The sequence below is a fragment of the Polypterus senegalus genome, chromosome 6, assembly GCF_016835505.1.
Source record: "Polypterus senegalus isolate Bchr_013 chromosome 6, ASM1683550v1, whole genome shotgun sequence".
In the NCBI taxonomy this organism is placed as follows: domain Eukaryota; kingdom Metazoa; phylum Chordata; class Cladistia; order Polypteriformes; family Polypteridae; genus Polypterus; species Polypterus senegalus.
Window position 1 is genome coordinate 117,418,362 of NC_053159.1, and position 25,348 is coordinate 117,443,709.

The window sequence follows — 25,348 nt, forward strand, 5'->3', positions numbered from 1 at the left end:
GTAATGGACATTAGCTCGATGGCCGTGGGGGGCGGAGCTGCGTGTGACATCATCACGCCTCCCACGTAATCACGTGAACTGACTGTGACCGCAGTACGTAGAAAAGAAGGAAGAGCTCCCAAAGAGCGTTGAAGAAAAATGCCAAATACTTTATTCGCGAGATACAAGTTTAATGAGAAGACACGAGGTATAAACGAGACTTTGGATCACTTTGTAACGGAGTTAAAATTGCTGTAGCTAGAAACTTTTAAGGGCCGTGTCTTAGCTAATATTAAATAAAGCCGTGGACATCGCAACAGAGAGCAGCTCACTTGAACTGACTGAACGCAGTACGAGTGATCACTTCCATGCATCAAACCTGTTCAAAAAACGCATTACACAATTGACCAGGTAGGAAAACAATATGCTCCACAGCTAACGCGGTCTTGCGGAAGCTACTTCGTCACGCTGCCACCAAATACTCACAGAAAAATCCACAAGTTAATACACATGCTGTCTCTAGAGTTTCTCCACACTCAATGTATTCCTCGCATCCCCTTTATACCCTCTGATCTCCCATTTCAATTCAGATACCTCCAATTTCCAGTAAGGCTCTGCTGCACGATGACAAGTAAAAAGTCTCAGGGACAGACCCTACAAAACGATGCCATTGATTTCAGGCAAGATTGCTTTTCTCCTGGACAACTATACGTTGCATTCTCAAGAGTGAGCTCGCGCAGCTTCGTCATATTACAACCGGAGTGCAGCCAGAAACTTTTAAGTTCGGGGTCTTAGCTAACATTAAATAAAGCTGTGGACATCGCAACATCACACAAGAGAGCAGCTCACGTGAACTGACTGAACGCAGTACGAGTGATCACTTCCATGCATCAAACCTGTTCAAAAAATGCATTACACAATTGACAAGGTGATGGCTTTATATGTCGTTCGTTTATAAAACAGCGGAGAAGCTGTGTAAAGGCTCTTTCACAAAAAGCCAGCGGAGCGTCTTATATGAGCAGGCAGTCAGCTAAAGAAAGGAATCAATAAATATCTATAATCGTAATAAACGAACAAAAAATAACGTACAAGCCGCGGATTAAATAAAGGAAATGGGTACGTGAACAGTAAAGTAAGTCTTGAATAGCTACACAATAACTATAAGAATCGTAATAAACGAACAATAAAACAGTACAGAACCGCGAAGCAAGGAGAAACGATGGCCTTATATGGCGTTCGTTTATAAAGCAGCGGAGAAGCTGTGTGAAGGCAGCTTCACAAAAAAACAGCAGAGCGCCACATTCTGAATGTATTCCTGGCATCACCGTTATACCCTCTGATCTCCCATTTCAATTCAAATGCCTCAAATTTCCAGTGAGGCTCTGCTTCACGATGACAATTAATAAGTCTCAGGGACACACCCTACAAAAGATTGACATTGATTTGAGGCAACATTACTTTCCTCCTGGACAAAACTATACGTTGCATTCTCAAAAGTAATCTCAGTGCACAGCTTGGTCATATTACAACTGAACTGCTGAACTGACAACGTGGTATACAAAGAGATCCTTAACAGATATTGGTATATTTTCCTTCAGTTTAAAAAGGTTTTCTTTTCTTCTTAATAAAAATTTAAAAGCAGTTATATGTGTATGTATGTATGTATGTATGTGTATATACAGTATATATATGTATGTGTATGTGTGTATATATATATGTATATTTATCTGTATGTATGTATGTATATATGTATATGTGTGAGTGTATGTATGTATGTAGATGTATGTGTGTATATATGTTGATCTGTGTATATATATGTAGATGTGTATATGTTGTGACAGACAGCCGGGTCCCATGCCCAGCCGGGACGCCCCTGTTGTGTATATTCCAGGGGAGCCACCATGGACAGTTCAGTACCTCCCCCGGGACGCTTGGTGGCAGCCTCCATGGCGGACGGTGATTCCCCAACCACCCGCAGGGCTCCATGGGAGATGGAGTCCTCCACAGCCTGGTTGGGGGCTCGGGTGGCCGCTAGGGGGAGCTGCATGGACTCCGCAGCCTGGCTGCTTGAATTCTCAGCCCCACCCGGAAGGGCAATTAGGACCAGGTGGTCAACCACCTGGAACTCTTCCGGGTGGGGTATAAAAAGAGCCAGCCACCTCCACTTGGGGCCAGAATCGGGAGGAAGAGGATGAGGTTGCCTGGGAGGAGTGGTGGAGCAGGAAAGTTTGGTTTGTGTTAGTTTATTTGTGCTTGGACTGTGTTGGGCCTGTGGGACATGGGGAAGACGTGTGCCCACGGCTGAAGATATAAAAATAAAAGTCTTGAGTGTGAACACGTGCCTCTGCGTAGTCTGTGCCGGGTCGGGCGCTATATAGCGCCTTTATCACACTATATATATATATATATATATAGATATGTGTATGTGTAGATATGTGTATATGTAGATATGTTTATATGTATATGTATACATGTTTATATGTGTGTGTGTATATATATATGACAGCAACACTCATAACAGTGACAAAACAATTACATTGACAATCATGTTACATTATTTTTAAAATGTTTCCTTTTCTTTTTCATAACTTCTTTAACACACTACTTCTCCGCTGCGAAGCGCGGGTATTTTGCTAGTACTGAATATTTTTATCAATTCACTGACCTTGCCTGGCTTCTCTGTGTTGAAATATAATAAATATATAATATTTAAATATATCATAAACAAATAATAAATACTAATGTTCTTTTAGAAGTGGGGAGCTCCCAAAATAAGCAATAACCTCTCACCCATACCTAACTTTTTCAATGGCTGCTTCACCACCTCTCATGACAATATAATGAATGCTTTCACCAGATTCACAAATACTCAATGCAGCTTCTTTCACTTCATGTGATGCTTTTCCTGAATTTACACAGATCAGATCTGTTGTTACATTCTCGGGCACAAAACAAAACAGCATTTTACTAATTTTCATTTGCCAGAGTAGACATGAAAAGGAACATTTGCATTTTAACTAATAAAAAGGGTGTAAATTATTAGAAAACAATTCACAACTTTTATTATAGTATGTTTTAAATAACAAATTTACCTTTGCCCCAAAGGAATACTAGGTAAATTTATATGTGAAGGAATATCCAAGTTGTTTATCACTGGATATGCATGTATTGGAACAAGAAGAGTATCATCTCCCTGCAAATAAAAAAAAGACACCTTTGTATATAGTCACTGTACAATACTTAATATCACAAATGTAGTTAGGTTTGAATTTAATTACTTCATTTTACAAGTATTATTTGCAGAATTGTTTACATAAAGTAAACTGTATACACATTTTTTGTTGTGAAGTCTTCACCTTAGCCCAATGACAGAAGTACAAATTCCTGAAGACATTTTCCTGCCAGTTATGACTGGGAAGAGTTTTTAAGTGGATAATTTAATATTGTTATTAGCTAATTGTGTACTTGTGACACAATGAAAACTTAAATGCTGCATAATTGGAGTCTCTCCTTGTCTAGTCTCAATTAAGTACACTAAACTTAGGGTTTGGAAAAGTCATGTTACTGCATATTGTTGAAACATGGCAATTTAAACTGAATGCTCACACTTTTTAAAAATCTCTATTTTTATCTGTAATCTTAGTTATTTAAATTATGTATCTGTGTAAAGCTACAGTATAACTGGTAAATGTATATTTTAAGGCAGATTTTGACCAGATGCAGCAAAATCTAAAAAAGGTAAACTGGGACAAATGTGTAGCAATGGAGAAGGTCGAGGAGCAGTATAGCTGGTTTAAAACCATTTTATATACTGTACAATGCAGGACATTTTCTTACTGAAATTTAGAACCAGCAAGAAGTTAAATAGAATGTTTTAGTGAATAAACAAGAAGCTAAAACAGCTGCAAATAAAAAAGGTATAGAATTCATACAAACAAATATTGTATCTCTTGCACTAGCCATAGGCAAGAAAGCAGAGTTGAAAAAGATAAGAAATAATTGATCGCATAAGCATTCACCCCTTTCAAGTCAGTATGTGGTAGATGCACCTTTGGAGGCTATGATAGCCTTGAGTCTGTGTGCACAGGCCTTTGTCAGTTTTGCACATCTGGAAAACTACACTTTTTCATCATTCTTCTGTGCAAAAATGTTCAAACTCTGTTAGGTTGCATGGGGATTGTGAGTGAACAGCCTTTTTCAAGTCCAGCAACAACTTTTCATTTGGATTGAGATCTGGACTCTGACTCAGGCACTAGAGAACATTAATATTGTTGTTTTTAAGGCATTCCTGTATAGCTTTGGAGTCTTCTTGCTGGAAAACAAATTTTATTCCAAGGGTTAGAGTCAGGGTCAGGTTAGGGTTAACAGAGATACTTGCAGTGTCTGGCTTATGCCAAACATGGAGTTTAGTCTAATGGGCAAAATACTCAATTTTGGTGTCATCAGACCATGGAACTTTCTTCCAGGTGTCTTCAGAGTCCCCCATGTGCCCTTTAGTAAACTCAAGCCAAGATGTTATGTGTGGTTTTTCTCATTACCACTCTCCTATAAGGCTATTAGAGGAGAAGCACTGGGGCAACATTTGTTGCATGCACAGTATATCCAGTTTCACTACTGAATCTTGCATCTCCTACAGCGTTGCCATTTGTCTCTTGGTGGCCTCCCCCACTACTGTTCTTTTTGCACAATCACTCATTTTTGTGGACTGCCAGCTCTAAGCAGATTAATAGCTGTGCCACACTGTTTCCATTTTTTAATGACTGATTTAACTGGACTCTAAAGGATATATATATATTCTTGTATCCTTCCCCTAAATTGTGGTTTCCAATCACTTTTCATGGAGTTGCTTAGAAGTTCTTTTGTCTCAATTGTGTGGGTAAGGCCACCTAGGTATGTCATATTAAGGGGGTGAATACTAATGTAATAAATTACTTTGTGTTTTATATTCATACTTAATTTAGACCTCTTTGAATAAATACATTTTACTTTGACATTAAAAAATATTTCCTGTAAATCAGTGTCAAAAAGCCAAATAACGTCCACTGTGATACAATGATGCATAAAAATAAAATGTGAAAACTTTCAAGAGGGTCGATACTTTTTAAAGACACTGTATAATATGGGTAAATATAGAAAAAACAGAAAGGGCAGCTAAAGACAAGTTTATAGGCAGGAGAAGAAGACAAAATGTATATTGTGGAAAAGAACATCACACATGAAAAGCAAAAGCTGAAAAAATTAGAACACAAATGCTGAACTGTTACAACATAACATGAAATCATGAAATAAGAGGTATACCTGAGACTAAGTAAATGTGATCCACTAGTATGAGAAGAAAGCCTGTCTAAATACTTTGCAAAATTACTAATGAGCTCCACTGGATGGAACTACAACTGCTTATGATTTTTAAGAGCAGATATCATTGGTATCTACAATTGGTAAGGATGCAAGACATAGTAATAAATTGTTATTTGAAAACGTCATATGATTTAATGAAGCAAATATGTTTCAACTGACTGTATTCTTGTACTAATTTTTAAAGAAATAAAAGTATACATGTTAAGGGCAAACCACTATAACTAATTAAGAAAAAAACTAAGAGGACAAATAATTTTACATAAACATAAATATGAGGGTTAGTTTACCTGAATTAATTTATTAGCGCTCTTCACCTGTTTGAAACTTTGGGGTGCACAGTGCTTACCTTACAATGAATACGTATGCTGTCATAAAAGTAGCGCCATTCATCTGGACAGAAATGGACTGTTACTGTATAGCAAAATCCAGGAGCCAATCGATTCTGTACCCAAAATTTAAATAAAAAAAATATGTTACAGATTTTGAGTGCCTTTTTTTTACCAAGTATCATAACATTTTCTACTATATTCACTAGAAGGAGGGATGAACCCAGAAACTATTTTTGGGGAACCACAACTGACAGTTTTCTATTAAGTAATGTCACAGCTTAGATATAGTAAATCAAGCCTAAAGCTTAGGAATTTGTTTTTATTTAATGTATCTCTAATAAACAAGCACCTGATACATACTGTATATAGTGCTCCAATAATCTAAATCATGGCCAAGGGAATGTTGGCACTTAAACCTATATGTAGTAAAGATATTACTAAAGACAAATCTAACAAAAAATAATACTGATAACAATGTGCTAAAACAATATTTTCAGACTATTAACAAAATGTTTTAATTTGCCTGTCCCTTACAGTATATATGTGAATATATAAGTGGTGTTGCTATATTTATTAACTAGAAAGCACTTTGAAATTGTGTTTACTTGAAAGGTATTACATAAAGTAAATATTGATTGTTCGATTAGGAGTAAGAGGTGTAATCTTGTCTATGAAGGCAGCCATATATGAAATACATTGGTATTCATAACTGCAGAATATATGGAAAATAAAGGGTAAGATATTTGAAGCTTCTGCTAATTGCCAGACCTCTGTTTACACAATAGACAGATGCCTCTGTTAATTCAGTGAGGGCCTGGGTGGAACGTTACAAATACATGCTGTATAATAAATCTGGGTAATGTAAACTATGTCATAAACAGATATCTTAACATTCTTCTCCTGTCAAGAATACTAGTAGTATTTAACTGCCATGTTAAAAGTGTGCATCTCTCAGTATTGTATTTCATATTCACTGTGGCCAGAACAATGTCCAATACCTCAACATAACAATGAGTCAGATAAGAAAAATCATTGACTGCTCACACACCACCCAGAATTTAAAGATCACATTTAAAGTATGCAGCACTTATGAAACATAAATATATTTAATACAATATTCAGCCTACAGTACATGGACTCCAGTTATATGTTATTCAATTCTTTGTTCAGGATTTTACTAAACTCATTTCTCTTAAAAATTTCAGAATCAAATATTCCCCAAAACCATAATTTCAATTATTTACATATATTTAAACATTTGTATTATAAAATCAAAAGTCAGGAATTAGAGCAATATTTAAAGTTTTGCCATTAAATGTTATGCATGCTGTTTTTTATTATGTTATAGTAATACTCATATTTGCAATAAAGGAGGATAGGATTCATGTCTGTCTAGAAGCCATAATGTTAGAGGGAAAATGTGTAACACCTGAAAATGATTACATCAATATGGAAAAATTTTATTATTTGGATTATTTTGAAAGTAATTCAAGAATTAACTGTAAAGCAACATATCTACAAACCACCCCATACATGAAATCACAGGCATCACATTTTATTGCAGCAACAAGACAAAAAAAATTACCTTTTTTAAGTATTTGATTTCAAAATACTTTGTCTGAGTAGGCAGTATGTGGATATTGGTTACTTCTGATGAAAGATTAATCAGTTTCTGCAAAAATGAAAAAAATATTTGTGTATATGTCATTGATATATGATGCATATATAATAGTAGATATTCAAAACGATTTAACATTTAGAATTTATTAATTAATACATGTATTACCTATTATTATATTAAGCATATTCAATTTAGAATCACAGAGTGCAACAGTCTATCTATTAAAAAAAGGTTCAAATGCAAAACCTTCTCTTTGAGAATTTAGAAAAATCTGTTAAACAACAATATTTTCTAATAAGATTACACACAACTTTGTCTTTTTACTTTCTCAAAGCATACCATATATGTTTTTTTATTTACATTTTATTGGAAGTACATAAGTTATGTTTCAATGAATATAATTTGACTACCTTTGAAGTGATATCAACAACGTGTGTGTAAAATGCAGTAAAATGCAAGTCATAATAGCTCAAAATGAATGCTCAATCCTAATGAGGCATGGAGCAATTATGACAACTGTAAAATGTTAAAAGCCAATTGATTTTGAGAAAAATTGTTACAGCAGATCTGTTCAAATTAAGCCTTTATCTAGGTTATATGCCGGACACATTCGATTTTTGAAAAATGTAATAACTAATTAAAATCAGAAAATGGTAATGTACAAGTTTTTTTAATATTGCTATCATTTTAAATGGTTGGTTTCAATGTTGGTTGCTTTTCAAAGAAAAGGCATAGACACTTCCACATTGTTTATTATATATTAAACTAGCACTTCTTCAAAGCTCTATCTTTGTTTTACCAATTTATTGTGATGTTACTATGAACCTTCTTTTTAACTCTAATCTTTGTACCTCATCATCAAGTAGGAACTGAAGCAGAAAATTCTAAGGACAATTGTCATTCCCCCCACCAACCTCCTTTAGCCACATTTTGCAACTCACAAGAAGGATGGCAACCTTATTCTAGCCACAGGTATGCATATCTGGAGAAGGCATCTGACAAGGTGCCAGTACAGGTGGTGAGGTGAGCATTGAAAAAATTAGGTGGGAATGAATAGTTAGTGTCTGCAGTGATGTCAATGTATGAGCAAGCAAGAATGATGGTCAGGACAGGACAGCAGATAGGGACAGTGAAAGTTCTGAGGTGAAGGAAGAACTATAAAGGGGATCTGTTCTGAGTCCCCTACACTTCTCTGGTAATTTCCCCCAATGCTATCACAAAAAGCCACTGAGTGCAACACATGGGTTGATGGAAGTGGATGCATAAAAGCTGATATGAAAAGTAGTTTGTAGGCGGTGAGTACTGCACCAAGATTTAGTTAGAGGGGAAAGAGTCCAGACAAAGAAACAGAAAAATACAAGTTTAGAGGTATTACCAGATGATATGAACAGAACGGACCACAACCAGAGGATACATAGAATTGCAGAGAGTGAAAGAAAAAATTAGGGGGTATCTGGCTAACCTGAGAAAACCCAGATGTAATGTACTCTGTTGTAAAGTTTAATGCTGTGGCTGCTCTTATTTTTGATAGCTTCTTTAGATATTTAATGTTTAAAAACCATAAAGTATAATTTCAGCATCCTCCTAGTACCTACCAGGAGTGTGTTTTTCCTTTACTATTATTTATTATACTGCTCAGTTTAAAATTTGCTATTGTTTTTTGCTTAATAAGGCACCTTATGATGGTTCACTTTGTTAAAGTTGCTGTATGAAATACAGTAATTATAGGTTGAGTGAATTCTGTAAAAAAATTATTATTAAACAGTAAAATAATGATTACTTTCTGAATATAAAAAGCATTACTATAAAAATAAGAAGATTAGGCTAATAATTACTACTATTAATGTCATAGTGTGAGAAAATTGCAAGCCTGAAGTAGATTTTTATTATAAAATAATATACTTTTCATTGTGGGTTAATAGTGCACTTCGTTTTAGTTTCAATTTATCGTGATGTAGAGCTCTTCTCAAAGGCATAGATTTACAAAATTAAATATTCATCCATCCTCTAAACCTGCTTTATCCATTACATTATTATGGGAGCTATGGCAACATCAGGTGCAATGCATAAACTAATCATGGAACAGACACCAGTCCATTAAGGGCACACTTGCAAACAGCCCAAATTAACCTAATATCCTCAGGATGCAAGAGAAAACCAGAGTATCCACACAATGTATACATAGACAAAGAGGGAATTTGGAAATTCCTTTCAGATAGTGACTAGGCCAGGGTTTGAAACCACATCCTTGATGCTAGGTGGTAACAGTGCTAACCATTATATCACATCATCATTTAATACTAAAAATAAAATATAAAACATCATTTGACAAAGCAAATTGAGTAAATGGGTAGAAGTATGAAATGTGCATACTTACATGGGTGGATAATAGTAGGCTTATAAGAATGTAAAACACATTTATTCTTGTATTATTATTTATCTCTCTTTTATAAAAAAAAAATCTTGGAAGGCTTAGAGGGAGACGAGACGTGATTTTCTCGGAGATACTTTAACGTCCCGCGAGACAAGGCAGTGAGACGAAAGGACAGCTGCTGTACAGGCTTTTAAATGATCGACGTGCAGCGGAACAAGCAGAACACGCAGCTCGGTGGTAGCAGCAGCAAGCCGGCAGCTGTTCTGACTGCATCTCCTTAGAGCGTGTGTTAAGCCCCCACACAATGCAAGCGGCAGAGACGCGGAGTGGCTGCCGCTTAGTTCACCCCGTGATGGGACAGGGTGGGCGAGCAAAGCGAGCAGGGGGCAAAGGCCCCTAGTTTATTAAATTTTGTATTATTTATTTGTATTATTTGTCTTCTTCTTCTTACTATTATTATTATTTTGTATGCTTACCTACAGTAACAAGTAGACTGCAAGAATGCGTAAAAAATGGCAATTTCATTTGGCAATCTGAACACGTACAAGATTGTACCTAAGTGCACTGTGCCATTGTGCATTCTTTTGAGTCAACAAACTTAATAAAGCTATTGATTTAACAAAGCTATTGTAATAATCAGAACCAGCATGTCTTTTTCCATATGAACAATATAAAACCCTACTTTTGCCAACCCCTGTATATACAAAAATATCTGTAAACATTAATATTGCGACGTTTTAACACTGAAATTATATTAAATGAAAAACTGACAACATAAGACCTGACTGAAAACCATGTTACCAGCATTCCAGAATTCAATTTAAAAAAAAACAAAAAACAGAAACCATATGAACACAAATTTTTCACCAACAAGTTAATGTTGAACTCAGAGAAGAATGTAATACAAAAGTTTGAAAAGTGACACACTGTATTTTGAGAGACATTTTGATTTAGAAAAATGCAACAAGAATACAATCAATATACATAGGTGTGGGATGCAAGTTTCTCATGGGATGTTTTAGAAAAATCACTCTTTACTGAGGTAGTCAACAAAATATATTTCTATATTTGAACTATGCTAAAAAGCTGATGTAAATTTTAAGTAACATATATAAATCATAAATAAAAAAATCATTAAATGTGTTTTCTTATGTTAGTTTACTACTTATTAAGATTAAATATTTATACTTTCTTGCACTGTGATTTGATTGATTTTATTTGGAAATTAATTGTTAAAAAGCTCTTGCTTAATCTTACTCTACCCAGAATGCAGCAGAATCAGATAATAATAATGGCAGTTCCCTGCTGACTTCTGGTAATGTTCCAAGATGCAATTAGATAAGAATAATCATAACTATTCAAACATGACATACATACATATTACAACATTAAGGTTATTTAAATGTTTGCTGCAGTATACAATATTATTTTGTGTCTGCTTTCCTTCATCTTACCAATATTTGTTTGTAACGTTTTCCCAGTTCAAAGCCACCAAAATGCAATACAGCTGGCTCAGCCTGTATTATCCTGTTTTTAAGAAGTTTGGTGTAAACCTCTGAAAGAATAAGATACCCATGAATATAGAAAATGATATCATTGATTGAAAATAACAAATAACATATACGAAATTAAAAACGAAAATGGGATTGGACTGTTGAATAAATTTAATAACACAAGCACATAATGATGATTAATGTAATCAAAGCTGTATCACAATAAGATGCATTTTTATGCAATAAATAATAGGGGAAAACAACAAAAAAGAAACCCAGATGAATAAGAATATAATTAAAGATTAGCAATGTGCTTATATTGAATTTGCAAAATTATTTTTTAGGAGGTTAAATATTTTAAACTCTTGAGACTATACATAAGCAATGTTTTTAAAAAATTCTAAAGCAAATGATACAGTATGTTACCTCTAAACGTTAGTGTGAACACAAACCTTTTGGAAACATTCATTTTTATAACACAAGTCAATTAAGAACAACAAAATGCATTTCTAAAGATAACATGCATTTCATTATTTGACAAAATGCTTCATAAAGATTTTGGCTGTTTATTAATCACACATGTTTTGAAACGATTTATGAATGACTCTAAAAGGCCTGCTACTGCTTTGTCTAAAATCTGAAGCAAGTAAGCTTCATGGTCTATGACTTTATAATGTTTGTCATTATTGGGATTCTGAAGTATGACAGGCCTAATTCATTACTCAAGAAAAAAATCTGAATCAAATGTAATTAATAACACATTATGTAAGCCACTGAAAGAAGATCTATATAGGTATGGAAAGTTTACAATATGAAAATGAAGGATGTACACAATAATGGGAAACACTCATTACTGCATTTTCTTTCACAAACAGCTGTGCACCCACGTGGTACAAACCTTAAGTACTCTAATGCACTGACTTCATGGGCCCAGTTAAGAATGACTTTTGTGTTTCCATTGTACTGTAAAAGACATTTTGATTTTGCTTTTAAATGCATTTACTTCCACATAAGATAAGGTTAATGCAAATTTTGGCTCAATAGTACTGGGCAATCATTCACATGCAAAGCATATATGGTCCCTCAATAATCTCATCAATACAAAATTTATATTTCATTGTCTTATCCAGTCATTGGACTGGAATCTTGTTGATCACCTATGGGATATTCTAAATAGAGTCTTAATATAATATTTACACCTAAACTCACCATTCCCAAAGCTGTTAGGACTTTCTTATGAAATAATATTGCTGTACTCCTGCGGAATATTTGATTATGCCAATTCTTGTTTTTTTCAACCCATACCTGTAACATCTGTAACAGATCTAAAGTACCAGACAGGATCTTACTTGATTCTAACAGATGATTTGGCACTTTATTGTCTTTTTTTGGGTGTTCCACCAGCTGGCCTAATGGCAGAGATACTGACTCCTTGAAGTTTACAGTTGGTTGAATAACCTCCATGTCTAACTAGCTGCATTTGAATCCTAAAAAATGTCCCTTTAGCACCGTCTTCCTAAGAAAAGAAAAACTAGAATAAATGAGGGCAGTGCAGAAATTAAACAAAGGAAATAACCCACTTCTCACCTTATACTGTATAGGTATTTAAAAACAACACCAAACCAAAAAAAATAGATCCAAATCACATTTTTATTGCATATAACTAGTATGAGTAACTACTACTTCTAGTCAATCACCTAAATGCTTAAGTGAAGTCTATGGTTGCGTTTACACAGCAGTGTGAAATTTGTACTTGCATGTCTCTTCAGACAGTTGCTACAAATTCAGTAAAAATAATAATAAAACAGTATACATAGCATGCAACATATATCCAATTAAACACAATATATACAATATGTATTTGCAAGTACCTAGTTATACATAACACATTGTTAAAAGATTTCCAAAGGAAAGTGGGACACAAAACCAATTTTTCTAACCCATTACTTTGCTGTTACATATCAAATGCAGTGGCAAAAAAGACCCACATAAAAGATAACAATTGTCTCTGTAATATACTTTATATCTTATATATTTCTTTATACTTAGTTTTTGTACCAGAGGGACAATAAAAATTATTAAATGTGCATATCCTAATATAAAAATACATTAACTAACATTTTTTCAGTAGTGTCTAAATTTAATAGTGAGTTAGTGTGGTCATGAAAATTATTGGTGCTTTTAAAATAAAGCATGACTGATACTTACTATTGATTCGTTTTACGTATTAGCCACTGATTACAAATGAGAAGCCTTCTGTTTACTAGGTCTGACACTCAGTTTATCGTAAAGCTACCATAATGTCTATTCATCCATTTTTGAAACACACTTTTTTCAGGTGAATACTACAGTGGTTTTAATTGGCATAACTAAACCTGGTCTGAGTGCCATTCTTTCTCAGGATAAATTCAACCTCACACCCAATATAGTCACCAAACAAAATTTTTGGGTTGGGAGGAAACCTTTTAAAACACATGAACACAAGCAAAACCCATACAGAAAACAACCCAGCTTGGAATTAAATTGGCTATCAGTGGCAGTGCTTTTAAAGCCCATTTTAATCCATTAATACCAATCACCACTTTCCCAATGAGTCTTTTGTTTAAAACATTCAAAATAATCTACATATATGTTTTGCCTTTTATTCATGATACAAGTACGAAAAAAGGCAAAAATATCACAATACAAAGAAAATAGTCTTCTTCAAGCAAACAAAAGAGGAAGTACCCAGACATAAAAAGGAGTTATAAAAATTGACCAAAACGTACTTTACTCTCACTGCAACAGGCAAAGGCATAAAACTTTATTGTCTTTCCATGGGGGAGGTGAACAAGTCCCTTCAAGTCAAGGTCTGTGTGTCCAAAAAGATAAATAAACAAATAATTTGTTATAAATATGCTTACAGGCATCAGGTGAATGCAAAAAGAAAAAAGGGTTAGAAGCAGATTTGTTAAATAATAGCACTAGCCAGCAGTATCTGCCAATGTGCACTTTTCCCACTGCCAAGGACACCACTGAATTCTTTGTTATACCATGATTAATGTAGACGAGAAAATGGAAATCAATACAACATTGAAAGGTAAAGATAAGAATATTAAACCAGTGAAAGAATGCCTGATTGTTTTCGTAATCTAAGGTGATACTGCATAGTTACAAATGCCAAAGGCAAATTTCCCCCTGCATGCTATTGCTCTTGGCTGTGTTCATTTTAAAAGTCTGATAAACAGTAAAATATACAAGAAGACTTTTTTTTTATACAACACTTTTTCACTTTTGACACTAATTACATGTGTCATGAATATTCATATAAGTACATTCACCCATCCATTGTTTTTCATATATAGATAATCCAATTCAGGGTCTTTGAAAGATGGACCCTAACCAGGCAGTACAAGGTATTCAGAAAGAAACACGCCACAGACAGGTGCAAGCCTTTAAATATGCAGTCATTAAAACTGTAAACATTTGTTCATCTTATAAATATCTATGAAAGAGCTTTTTCTCAGAATCTGAATTTTGTTTACATTATGACACGGATGATTCATTGAGCCTTCACTCTCTAATCATGTTAAGCTTGTATCGAGCCACATCTTGACCTGCTGCTAAGCTGCCTGTCTTGTGTCCATTTTAAGAAGCATCACTAGTTGTTTCTGTCATTTATTCTTTGAAAAAAAAGACCAAATCTTTTTCTCATCTGACTGTGAAATACTTGTGTTGCTAGTAGCAATGCCCCGAATTTGGTATAAGGCACATCCACTGACAATACTGACAGTCCCAGCTTTTTTTTTGTCTGTTTAGTGTTTAAACTCTTAGTTAACAGGAAGATTAGAATATTATTTTGAGAATACATTATAACGAGGGACCACCCAAAATAACATAAAATTGTAAAAAATATCTGATTCAAATAAAATCAAACCAATTATAGATTTGCCTAAAAAGTTTAAGCATCAGTTTGTTCATTTTGCTCACTAATTTAATTCAAAACTGGATTGCAGGAAACTTGAACTGATCCTAGTAATGATATGCATATGGCAAAACCATCCCTGAATGGAACCTCAGTGAACTGCACAAAACATTCAATATGCATTTCACTGGTATATGGACAGAACAAAAACACACACAAATGCAGAGAATGAATGTACAATAAACCATATACTGTATAGGGATACTGTTCAGCAAAACTGCCACACGTTTCAGAGTCTGGAGTTTAAATCCTGGTCTGTATGAAGTTTGCATATTTTCCCTGTATTTATATAGTTTTCCTCTAGGTGTTCTAGTTAGCAACTATATCACAAATACAATTTGACAGCCAACTCTGAATTGAACCAGTGTGAATCAATATGTACACTTTTATGACTGAAAAGAAATTATCAACACCGAACTATGAAAAGTTCACAAATGAAGGAACATGCAGGTCCAACAAAGAGTCATACTGATTAGTGTCTTATGAAGGACATACTGTAAAGAGCACCACAAAACTGGTTTAGATCTCCTGCACTAACATGCACCCTTCACTCTGAAAATCTGACTAGTTAAATGCTTTGTCGTGATATAAAATAGCATTGTTTGCCTTTACAAATGTGTAGTCTGTGTGCTTTTTAATGCAATGTGCCAGATGTGTGATTTTTAAGTAAGCTTAAACTGAAAAAAACAAATGAGAACAAGTCACATTTTCCGCTTTAATAATAAACTCAAACTTCCTTGGTCCAATTCAGTGTTACAGGAGACAGGTGCCTATTCCAGTACCACTGGACACAAAAAAGGAAGAAGCCATGGCCAGAGCACTTGTCTGATAAAGGACTCACTTACACAGCCATTCTCACACTCACACATGACCAACAGGGAAATTCCAGTAAACCAAACAGTCATATCTTTGAGAAAATGGGGAGAATATGCAAACTGTACAGACAACAAATGTGTGGGAAATTTAAACACAGAAAGCTGGATCAATGAGGAGGCAGCACTAAGCAGTGTGCCAATGTGCTGCTCTAATAACAATAATAGCCCTTATTTTATATAGTGACAATCCCATCCTCAAACAGGATAATTTGAAAGTGTCATTTAGATTAAACATTTTCCTTTTTTATTGTGGTACTATAGTAGTTAGCACTACTCTTTCACAATTCCACTGACCTGGGTTTAAATTCTGCATTTGTTTGTTATCTGTATTGAGTTTTGACTATTGTAACATTTGTGCCGCACATCTTCCAAGTAAAATGTTTTTTCACTTGTATCCCCAAGCTCTGCCTGCTGCTTTAACTGGTAATTCTAAATTGACCCTGTTACGTGACAGTAAGTGCATGAGGGGGCTCTGCATTAGGAGTGCACCTTGTCCAGGGATTTTTCCCTTCTTGCTTTCTTGTGTTCTTAGCCCCCTGCTGTACTCCCTCAACACCAATGACTGCACGGCTACGTATTCCTCCAACACTATCGTGAAGTTTGCAGATGACACGGTGGTACTGGGCTTCATCGCGAAAAACAATGAGGCGGCCTACATGGATGAAGTTGCGAACCTGACATTGTGGGGTCAGGAAAACTGCCTACAGCTCAACATCAGCAAAACCAAGGAGCTGGTGGTGGACTTCAGCAGGAGACAGCAGCGGGACTATAAGCCCCTCATCATTAACGGGACTCCAGTGGAAAGGGTGAACAGTTTTAAATACCTGGGTTTCACATTTCTGAGGACCTTACATGGTCTGAACACATCCAAGTTCAGACCAAAAGGGCAAAGCGGAGACTCTACCATCTCAGACAGCTTAGGAAGTTTGGGGTCTCTTCAGGGATTCTAAAGACTTTCTACTCTGGTGCTGTGGAAAGTATCCTGACACAGAATATTACATCCTGCTGTGTTCAGGACCATAAAGCCCTACAGAGAATGATCTGTGCCGCGGAACACTGCTGCAGGTCAGCTCTACCATCTATGCAGGACATTTACACCAGAAGATGCAGGACCAGAGCTCTCAGGATTATCAAAGACTCCTCTCATCCCAGCAATAGCCTGTTTCATCTGTTAAAATCAGGCAAAAAATTTTGTAGCATCCTGGCCAGGACACAGAGACTCAGAAGGAGTTTCTATCCTCAAGTAATAAGACTGTGAAATCAAAACATCTCATCCATGACCCTCCACATACTTAGACTGGACTGTAAGTTGTACTATGCTGTCTTTCCTTACCGTGTTTTGGAATTGGTCTGTCATTTGACTATGTACCTGTCTAACTTTGGTTTTGCACAATAATCACTGCACTATTGCACCTTAACACTTAATTCTACTTTATTCACATAATTTTACTTATTTATTATGTTCTATTATACTGTTATCTTTCAATCTATGACTTTTTGTTAATCTAACTGATATTCTTCTAACTTTGCAGTTTTTGATAAGCGGATCAGGATGCATTTCATTGCATGTTGTCCTGTATAACTATGCATGTGACAAATAAAAAATCTTGTATCTTTCAGTGGTGCCAGGGCAGGCTTTCTTACCCAGACATAGAATACACATTTTTTAAAGTGTTCATGTATATATACTATTAAAGACTTCAATACATGTTCTGTTTTGGTCAAATATAAAAGCTATCTAATGATAAAAGTAGTCCACTAATGAAAACGTTATATTTGTATTTAAGCTCTGCTTTTTAAGGGAGAAATACAGGATATTGTAAAACACTTAAAAGCAAAGGTGCATATTCAGTAATACTAAAATGTTTGGGAGCAAACAATTATTTTGCATGGTGATTTTCAAAGGTAGAAAGTGATATACTGAGCACATATTCATCCAAGCCCTCTCCTTTCATTATATTGCTGCCTCCCTTCATTTCTGTCTGAACAATGTTGTACAAATTTGGACATAATGAACAGGTAGTCTGATACCTGTCCATATAGCATTCATTTTTTGTCAGACTGGAGAAGGGCGGGGAATTGACTCACCTGTTCTGCAAAGTTAAGAGTATCTTTCCTTCAGTCCTTCATATTTGGCGAGGAATAAACAAGGAAGTGAGTGCAGTCCTTGGTACTCCAGAATGTCCAGAGACACAGGACACGTATTTTGTAAGCATCAGGTACTGTCTTAAAGCTGTAACGTCAAACAAATAACTCGGACTTCCTTTGGTATCAGTTACATTCCCTCTTATTCCGAGCTTGGGTCTCATTGGCCCAGTGTTTACAGAAGATATATTATTTATCTGATTTATACATTTTTAGTTTACCTTTTTATTGAATGTGTTGTGTAGGCTCGATCGGGCTTTTTTGCGTTTAGACTCCTATTTCGCTCTGTATAATTCATTCGCGAATGGTCACTTACTGTACTAATTCTAAGGGTAAACGAGCATTCTACGTATACCGATTATTAGACGACAGAAACGTGTGCAATGTGAATTTCTTCTTAAACGTTTTATGATTTCCGTTAAACGAATCTTGCTTGAATGTACAAAAACTAAGTTCCAATTCCACAAAACTTCAAAAGCTGATATACTGAACAACATGACATGCATCCACCTCTCTACAGCTTCGGAGTGTTCATTTAGGTAAAACGTAGTAATAAAACTATCTATCACGTATTGCTCGTGTTCCATGAGATTTGGGTACATTGTAAAAATTAAAAGTACCTGCCTGACTCCGATGTGAAAACCAGTCAATTTCCTGCAAACAGCAGCGTCGCCATGGTGATAAGACGACCTCTCTTCCGGAGACGAAGACATGTGGGCGGGACTCTCGGTTGAAAGTGAAATCAACGGTTCAACTCAATGATGGGAATAACTAACCCAGCGCAGTAAAGAGACACTTTGGGTATAGTAAAAAAGTAGCATATTTATGTTTACCTCATATTATGACTGTTAACTCGCTAAAGGTCAAAACCACCTTTTGAAGGCGTTTTGAATCGTAATATTTGCCAGTTTCACCTTCGAACTCTGTGTATCTGTTAACCCATTGAATCGACTGCCTTTTAACTCGTGTATATTTACATGCATACAGACATTCTGGCTTTAAAGTTCTTATGCAATTAAATGTAAATGCGGACAATTTCATTGAAATGTATTTAAAATCAACGGGGATTCTTTGTCTACCCTACCTATAAGATGTTTGCAAAAATGGGGCGCTACTGCTTTTAGTGCACACATGGAAACTCCAAAAGGCGTTTACGTCGGTCTTTTGATGGTAGGAGAGTGACAAGTCACCTTCGGGAGAAGAGGAGAGCAAGTGTCCACAGCCAAAAGGGCAACGCTCAGCTTCAAACATACAGACGAGTATTGCAGTAGGTTCAAGGTGACGCCGCTCTCGGAATTCAAGGTTCCTTGATCACGTGCAGATGCATTCACGTGGGATTGGCAGACCCGCACCTTTCAAAAGTCTAGCACCTCCTGGGCAGTGGCAATGTCCTCTCACCGGTTTAAAATTAAATAAAATGAATAGGTCTGTCAAGAGTGTTTTTTGTTCAAACTGTGTGTTGTACAAAGCCATCGGGCTGATGATTCATTTCTTTTCACGCAGATCAAGGGAGATCTCGCATTTCTACCGAAAGAGAAAGTGTAGAGAGAGCAATCCATTCTTTTTCTGAGAGAAAATCGTGACCACAGGAGTTCCTGGATCTCATCCCTCCCACTTCACACATCCTTCCCAGTTCACACTTCATGAATTGCCAGAGTGTGTACCAAAGGTCACAGTCAGATGAAACAAAAAGCAGCAATGCTACCCCAAGCCTCCCTATTTGGAAACCCTCACATTCTTGATTGTGCCTTGATATCTTTTCCAAAAAGACCACAAAGATTAATAGTAACAAGATACAGTCCTGAGAGAGCTGCTTTCATATAGGGATGAATAGTATGCAAGAGCAGCCCAATGCCATCATATTCCTGCAGCACCATGCACAACATATGTCAAGAGACACAGTTATAATCTTTTTCCAAATCTGGAAAACACATGTGGGTTATCATACTCACATGCACTCTCTAGTTACTGTGCCAGGGAGAAGAGCTGGTTTAAGCTTGACAGCCAGGACAAAAATCCACATTGTTCCTACTGCAGCATAGGTTCAGCATTGGGATAGAGGTTCCTTCCAGCACTCTGGCATAGGCCTTATCTGGGAGGCTATAGAGTGTGATCCTTCTGTGCTTCTGTGGTTGGATCACACCCTCTGCCACCTTTCTTAAAAATGGATGCACCACACCAGTCTGCCATTTCAAGGGTATTGCAGTGTGATGTCCTGACTGCCTTAAGACCACAGCTTTCAGCAGCCACTTCCCTAACTGAGGTCTTGAACAGGGTCCTTTCAGATTTAATGTCTATGACCTCAATCTGCACGTTGGGTAAGTTCTTTCAGATAAGGCCGTCTTAACGCATGGGCCCGCTGGGCAGTTGCCCGGGGGCCCCACAAGCATAGGAGCCCTATGCCCCATACCAGTGATGGCGAACCATTTAGAAACCAAGTGCCCAAACTGCAATCCAAAACCCACTTATTTATCGCAAAGTGCCAACATGGCAATTTAACCTGAATACCACCTAAAACTGAACACCAGCATAACCAAGGAGCTGGTGGTGGATTTTAGGAGGCCCAGGCCCCTCATGGACCCCGTGATCATCAGAGGTGAGTGTGTGCAGAGGGTACAGACCTATAAATACCTGGGAGTGCAGCTGGATGATAAATTGGACTGAACTGCCAATACTGATGCTCTGTCTGTCTATGTATCTACTGAGCTTTTAGTTTAGAAAAGCAACTCATACATTAACATCTTTTGTCTTAAAAGAAAAACATAATAACAGAGCTTTCAATGATACAAACAACTTTTTGTTGAAAGGTAAAAGTTTGCATTCGGTATGCTTTTGAACAATTAATGTGCTTTTTGCTGTTGTATGCATGCTGATAATTTGTCTAACCTTGGCTCATACTTTGTAAGCTTGAGAGCAACACATGCAGCACTCAGGTCATCTGTTAGTCTGTTTCTGGTGTCAGATTTGATTTAATTCAAAGCTGAAAACAGCTGCGCACAAGCATAAGATGTTCCAAACAAAGTAAGAAAAGCAATCTCAAGTGCCTTCATTGACTTAAGATTATTTGGCAGAGAATTCCACACTTTAAGGATTTCATTTTCATAACTAACTGTGCTGTCCTTCGTCATCCCTTCGATCCTCTCAAGTGTTTCACGCAGGTCTTCCCTATTAAGCTCCGCCTCCAAAGCTTCCATTATATATTACGGGGTCGTGGATCAGGTGTGGCGATTAGCAACTCCCGGCAATAATTACAGATGCGGACGACTCCTCACCTGTGCGCTTAAGCGAGGACTGCCCGCATCACAAAGCTCTCAGATGTAGGAGATGAACGCATCATTGATGGAAGCCTCAGCTAGATGTTCCCAGGACCCCCTAACTGTTCACCTAGGCTCCCCCTGTTTATCCGACCTACACGCCTAACTTTGAATCCAGCTCACCACCAAATGGTGAACTTTTGACACCACTGCCCCTCTCTTTACCCAGTTGTCCAAAACATGTTGCCTCAGGTTAGATGGCATAACTATAAAGTCTATCACTGAACTTCAGCTCAAGGTGCTGGCATGCACTAATGAGGCTCCTTTTGTTTATACATGGTGTTTGTTATTGATAATCCATGACTAGCACAGAAATCCAATAACAATTCACCATTCTGGTTGCGATCCGGCAGGCCTTTCCTCCCAATCATGCCCCTCTAGATATCTCTGTCATTCCCGACCTGTACATTAAAGTCACTTAGTAAGACTACTGAACCAGTGGATGTCACTCTTTCAAGTGCCTCGCCCACCTCCTCTAAGAAAGGCTCAATACTCCAAACAGCTTTTTGGTGCATATGCCCAAAAAAACAGTCAGAGTTTTCCTCTTTCCAACTTGTGGCTGCATTGAGGCAACCGTCTCATCCACCACAGAAGACTCCAATTGCACAGCCCTCAGCTGGGGGCTTATTAGTATCCCCACATCCACCAGAGGTCTTTCACACATCAGAACTCCAGAGCAGGACAGAGACCACCACCCATCAAGAGGTTTGGTTCCAGAACCCTTGCTATGTGTTGAGGTGATGCGACCTATACATTAAAACAACTTATTGTAAAGTCAAACAGGTGAATGAAAAAGACAGAAAAACTAGACAGGAAGCATGACTGTGATAAAGCTGGGGGTTTGTCTCCCGAATTTCTATAGAAATTAATTTTTATAATAATTTGACTTATATTACTTTATTACTTTTTATCATTATTCATTAAATGCCATTTTGATTTTTTCTCGAGTGGTCAATATTATTTTGTAGAGATCATTTCATGAAGGTAGTCACATAGTTCATGGTTGCTATGCCCATTGCTGGTCAAATGACTAAGAAGTCACTTAGTGTATAATTTCATTGCAAGCTGCCTACTTAAGATGGCAGTGTGCACCTTCTGGCATCCCAGCTTCCTAATTACTACTATTGCTGCTACTGCTACTAGTTATAGTAAACATTTCTTTTGACTACAATTTAGTTTACTGTATCTGATTTTTGTGAAGTTCTGCATGATTATTTTGGGTTATTTTGATCCCTACTCATCTCCTGGTACATTTCTCACATTTTGCTTTAAAGCATTCTACTTTTCTCAAAGTTTCTGTTACACTGGCAAATAATAGGTCTGCATATATCTAATATTGATAAATAATTTACTTCTAATCATTCCTTCTCAAAAAATATGTATTTCCTCAAATTCATTTAGGGTGCAAATATGTGAATTGCATATTAACATGGTTGTAATTTTTTTTTTTTTTACAAGAAGATTTTTTGATGCTAAATGAATCATTGTGTTCAAAACTTCTCTCAAGACTGTGGACCAATACTGACTATATAAATGCTGTATGCAAGAGTAAAGTATAAAGATAAAGAATAAAATACTGTACACTGCTTATAGACAACATGGTAAAGAATACAGTGTCAGATTCCAAATGATGTTGAGGAGGATTACCGATGTTCAACTCTTTCTGATGTAATTCCATTTACTCAGAAGTATTCTACTGATATGGATTTGCGTTCTGTCAACAATGGTTGCACAAAACTGGTTACAATACAATGAATAGTTGTACACTGATATTGTAGAATGATTTACTTACCTGCCTCTTTGGGAAATTCTAATGAAAAGTACCGTTTTATGGGTGGTTGAAATGCACATTTGGGTTACATACATATCGATTAATGAATTGTGAATGAGGTTACTTGTTACTGAGTGTTCTCCAAACCGACAGTTTGATCATGTTCACTTTTGTGTAGCATGGAAATATTATTATGACTGCCAATAACAGTCTGAGTGTAAAACACACTATTATAATTGAATGAAACAGGTATGCCCTCATGCAGAGTTGTGTATAAGAAGAACTCACTCGGCTGAAACCTTGGTTCATCACACAGCATCCAAATTATTTTGAATGTGAGACTTAAATTTCATTTTTAACAATGCCATACCCACTAAGTGGGAGATATTTAAATATAATTAATGTACTAACAGGAATTTTGTTGCCTTTAAATACTGCCTCTCTTTATCTCTCCTTTTACAAAGCTTCTCTAAATTATTATGAATATGATCTGAATTATTTTAGAACTCCATGTTGTAGGATATAGTTAATGATAACTTGCTACAGGTATTTAAGACAGATACATCTCAGGATTTTTCACTGTTTTCCCTGAGAATCTGCAAGTAATTACTTTTGCTCACATTTAAATAAATGTTTCCACCAGGTGAATATTACCAGTTTACTACCCAAGAGTAGGCCAAAAAACAGTTAGTAAAATTGTATGGAAGATGTGTTAACTTGTTTCAACATAGCTTCGAAACCTTGTTGTGCTGAACATAAGTGTAGTGCATTCTGGGAAAGCTGAAAGGCAAAACCGGACTCAGAGTATTTTGCTTAGTTAGAAAGTACAGCTTTTGATTTCAGTGGAAATCAACCCTGACTTGGTGATGATGAATTAGTTCCATTTCCTTTGTTTTGAGAAACTGTATGCTCTGTTAGCAGAAAAAGGCCAGATCCTCACTTTGGGCAAGAAGGGGGTTGACAGAGCGACTGTCTGCCTTTTATTAGACTTAAAAAAAGAGTTCTCTCATTTCAGTTTAGCTGCAAAAATGGAACTTTCAATTCCTTTTTTGACACAGTGGTAAAAAGCTTAGCTCAGTTGCAAAAATGGATATTTATATAGAGATTCTTAGCTGAATATAGACACATAAATGGAGCTTGTTTGACATTTGGAAGAGGAGCCCTCTGACAAAAAAAAAAAAAATCATTTTTTACCTAAGGATATATAATCTGTATCTAGGGAACAGGACCATCTAGGATTTGTCATTTGGAACTGATTGAAGACTGCATGAATTCATCCAGGTTGTATAATTACTTATATTACTTACCAGGGTACATGAAAAAGTAAAGGAAACTTTAAAATTATGCATTAACTGCAACAGCAAGCTGATGTAATACAACACATTTGTGATGGTTTATGGGTATTTCTACACTTGAAATATGAGAATTTTATCAGGTTTCACTTCCTCTACCCAAAAAAAAATGATTCAACAATGGTGCAACCCCACAGTGGAACGTCAATGTTAATTTCACCTTGGTTTCAAGTAGACTAACAACAGGTACATGTTTGAACTACCCATAAGCCACTGCGAACGTGTTGGATTGCATCAGCTTCTACCTGTTTGGGATACTGCACAATTTTCAAACTGTGTTTACTTTTTGATTTACCCTCATGTACTTACTGCTATTGTTTAATGTGCAAATAAATAAGATATTTAAGTAAAGCAAGACAGGAAGTTAAGATTGATCACTCCTTACCTAACTTTGGTTTCTTAAGGATTCAAAAGGATGCTTTTAGGAAGTCCTCTGTTGGTGCAAAGTTGTGTTGAAATAAAAGAGTGAAAGTAAAAGACAGTCTCAGCCAGTGAAGCAACCTGCTGACAGAGGTCCTAAGGTTAAATATATGGGGTACAATACAGAGACAGGTAAAAGGTTAAAGGCAACAGCTGTATACCTGGTTTTCATATTTCTTTCTGACCCCACACCCCCCATTAAGAAAAGAACCTAACTTGGTTACCTGGTGCCTTTCATGTTAAGCACATGCCACAGGTCATCAGATAATGTGAGAAAAGAAAAATAAAACACCTGCCTACCTTGCTCAGACCTAACTAACTCATAATAAGTTGAATAGGAATATTGTACAGTG

General features: G+C 36.3%; 1 protein-coding gene across 3 annotated transcripts in view; it reads right to left on the minus strand.

Annotated features, from left to right (window-relative positions):
• cfap221 (cilia and flagella associated protein 221) overlaps positions 1–18,835 on the minus strand; it is a 67,990-nt gene extending 49,155 nt beyond the window's left edge. For 2 of the 3 annotated variants that reach the window (XM_039756905.1, XM_039756903.1), the window contains exons 1-7: positions 18,759–18,835; positions 13,923–14,005; positions 12,504–12,670; positions 11,116–11,216; positions 7,252–7,338; positions 5,684–5,779; positions 3,072–3,172 (exon numbers count right to left, since the gene is read on the minus strand). In XM_039756905.1, the coding sequence (XP_039612839.1) occupies positions 3,072–3,172; positions 5,684–5,779; positions 7,252–7,338; positions 11,116–11,216; positions 12,504–12,618 (500 nt within the window). In that variant the 5' untranslated portion in view covers positions 12,619–12,670; positions 13,923–14,005; positions 18,759–18,835. Of the gene's footprint in view, positions 1–3,071; positions 3,173–5,683; positions 5,780–7,251; positions 7,339–11,115; positions 11,217–12,503; positions 12,671–13,922; positions 14,006–18,081; positions 18,159–18,758 lie in introns of those variants that run through there. The other variant, XM_039756904.1, reaches the window with a different exon arrangement.
• Between the last annotated feature and the right edge of the window lie 6,513 nt (positions 18,836–25,348).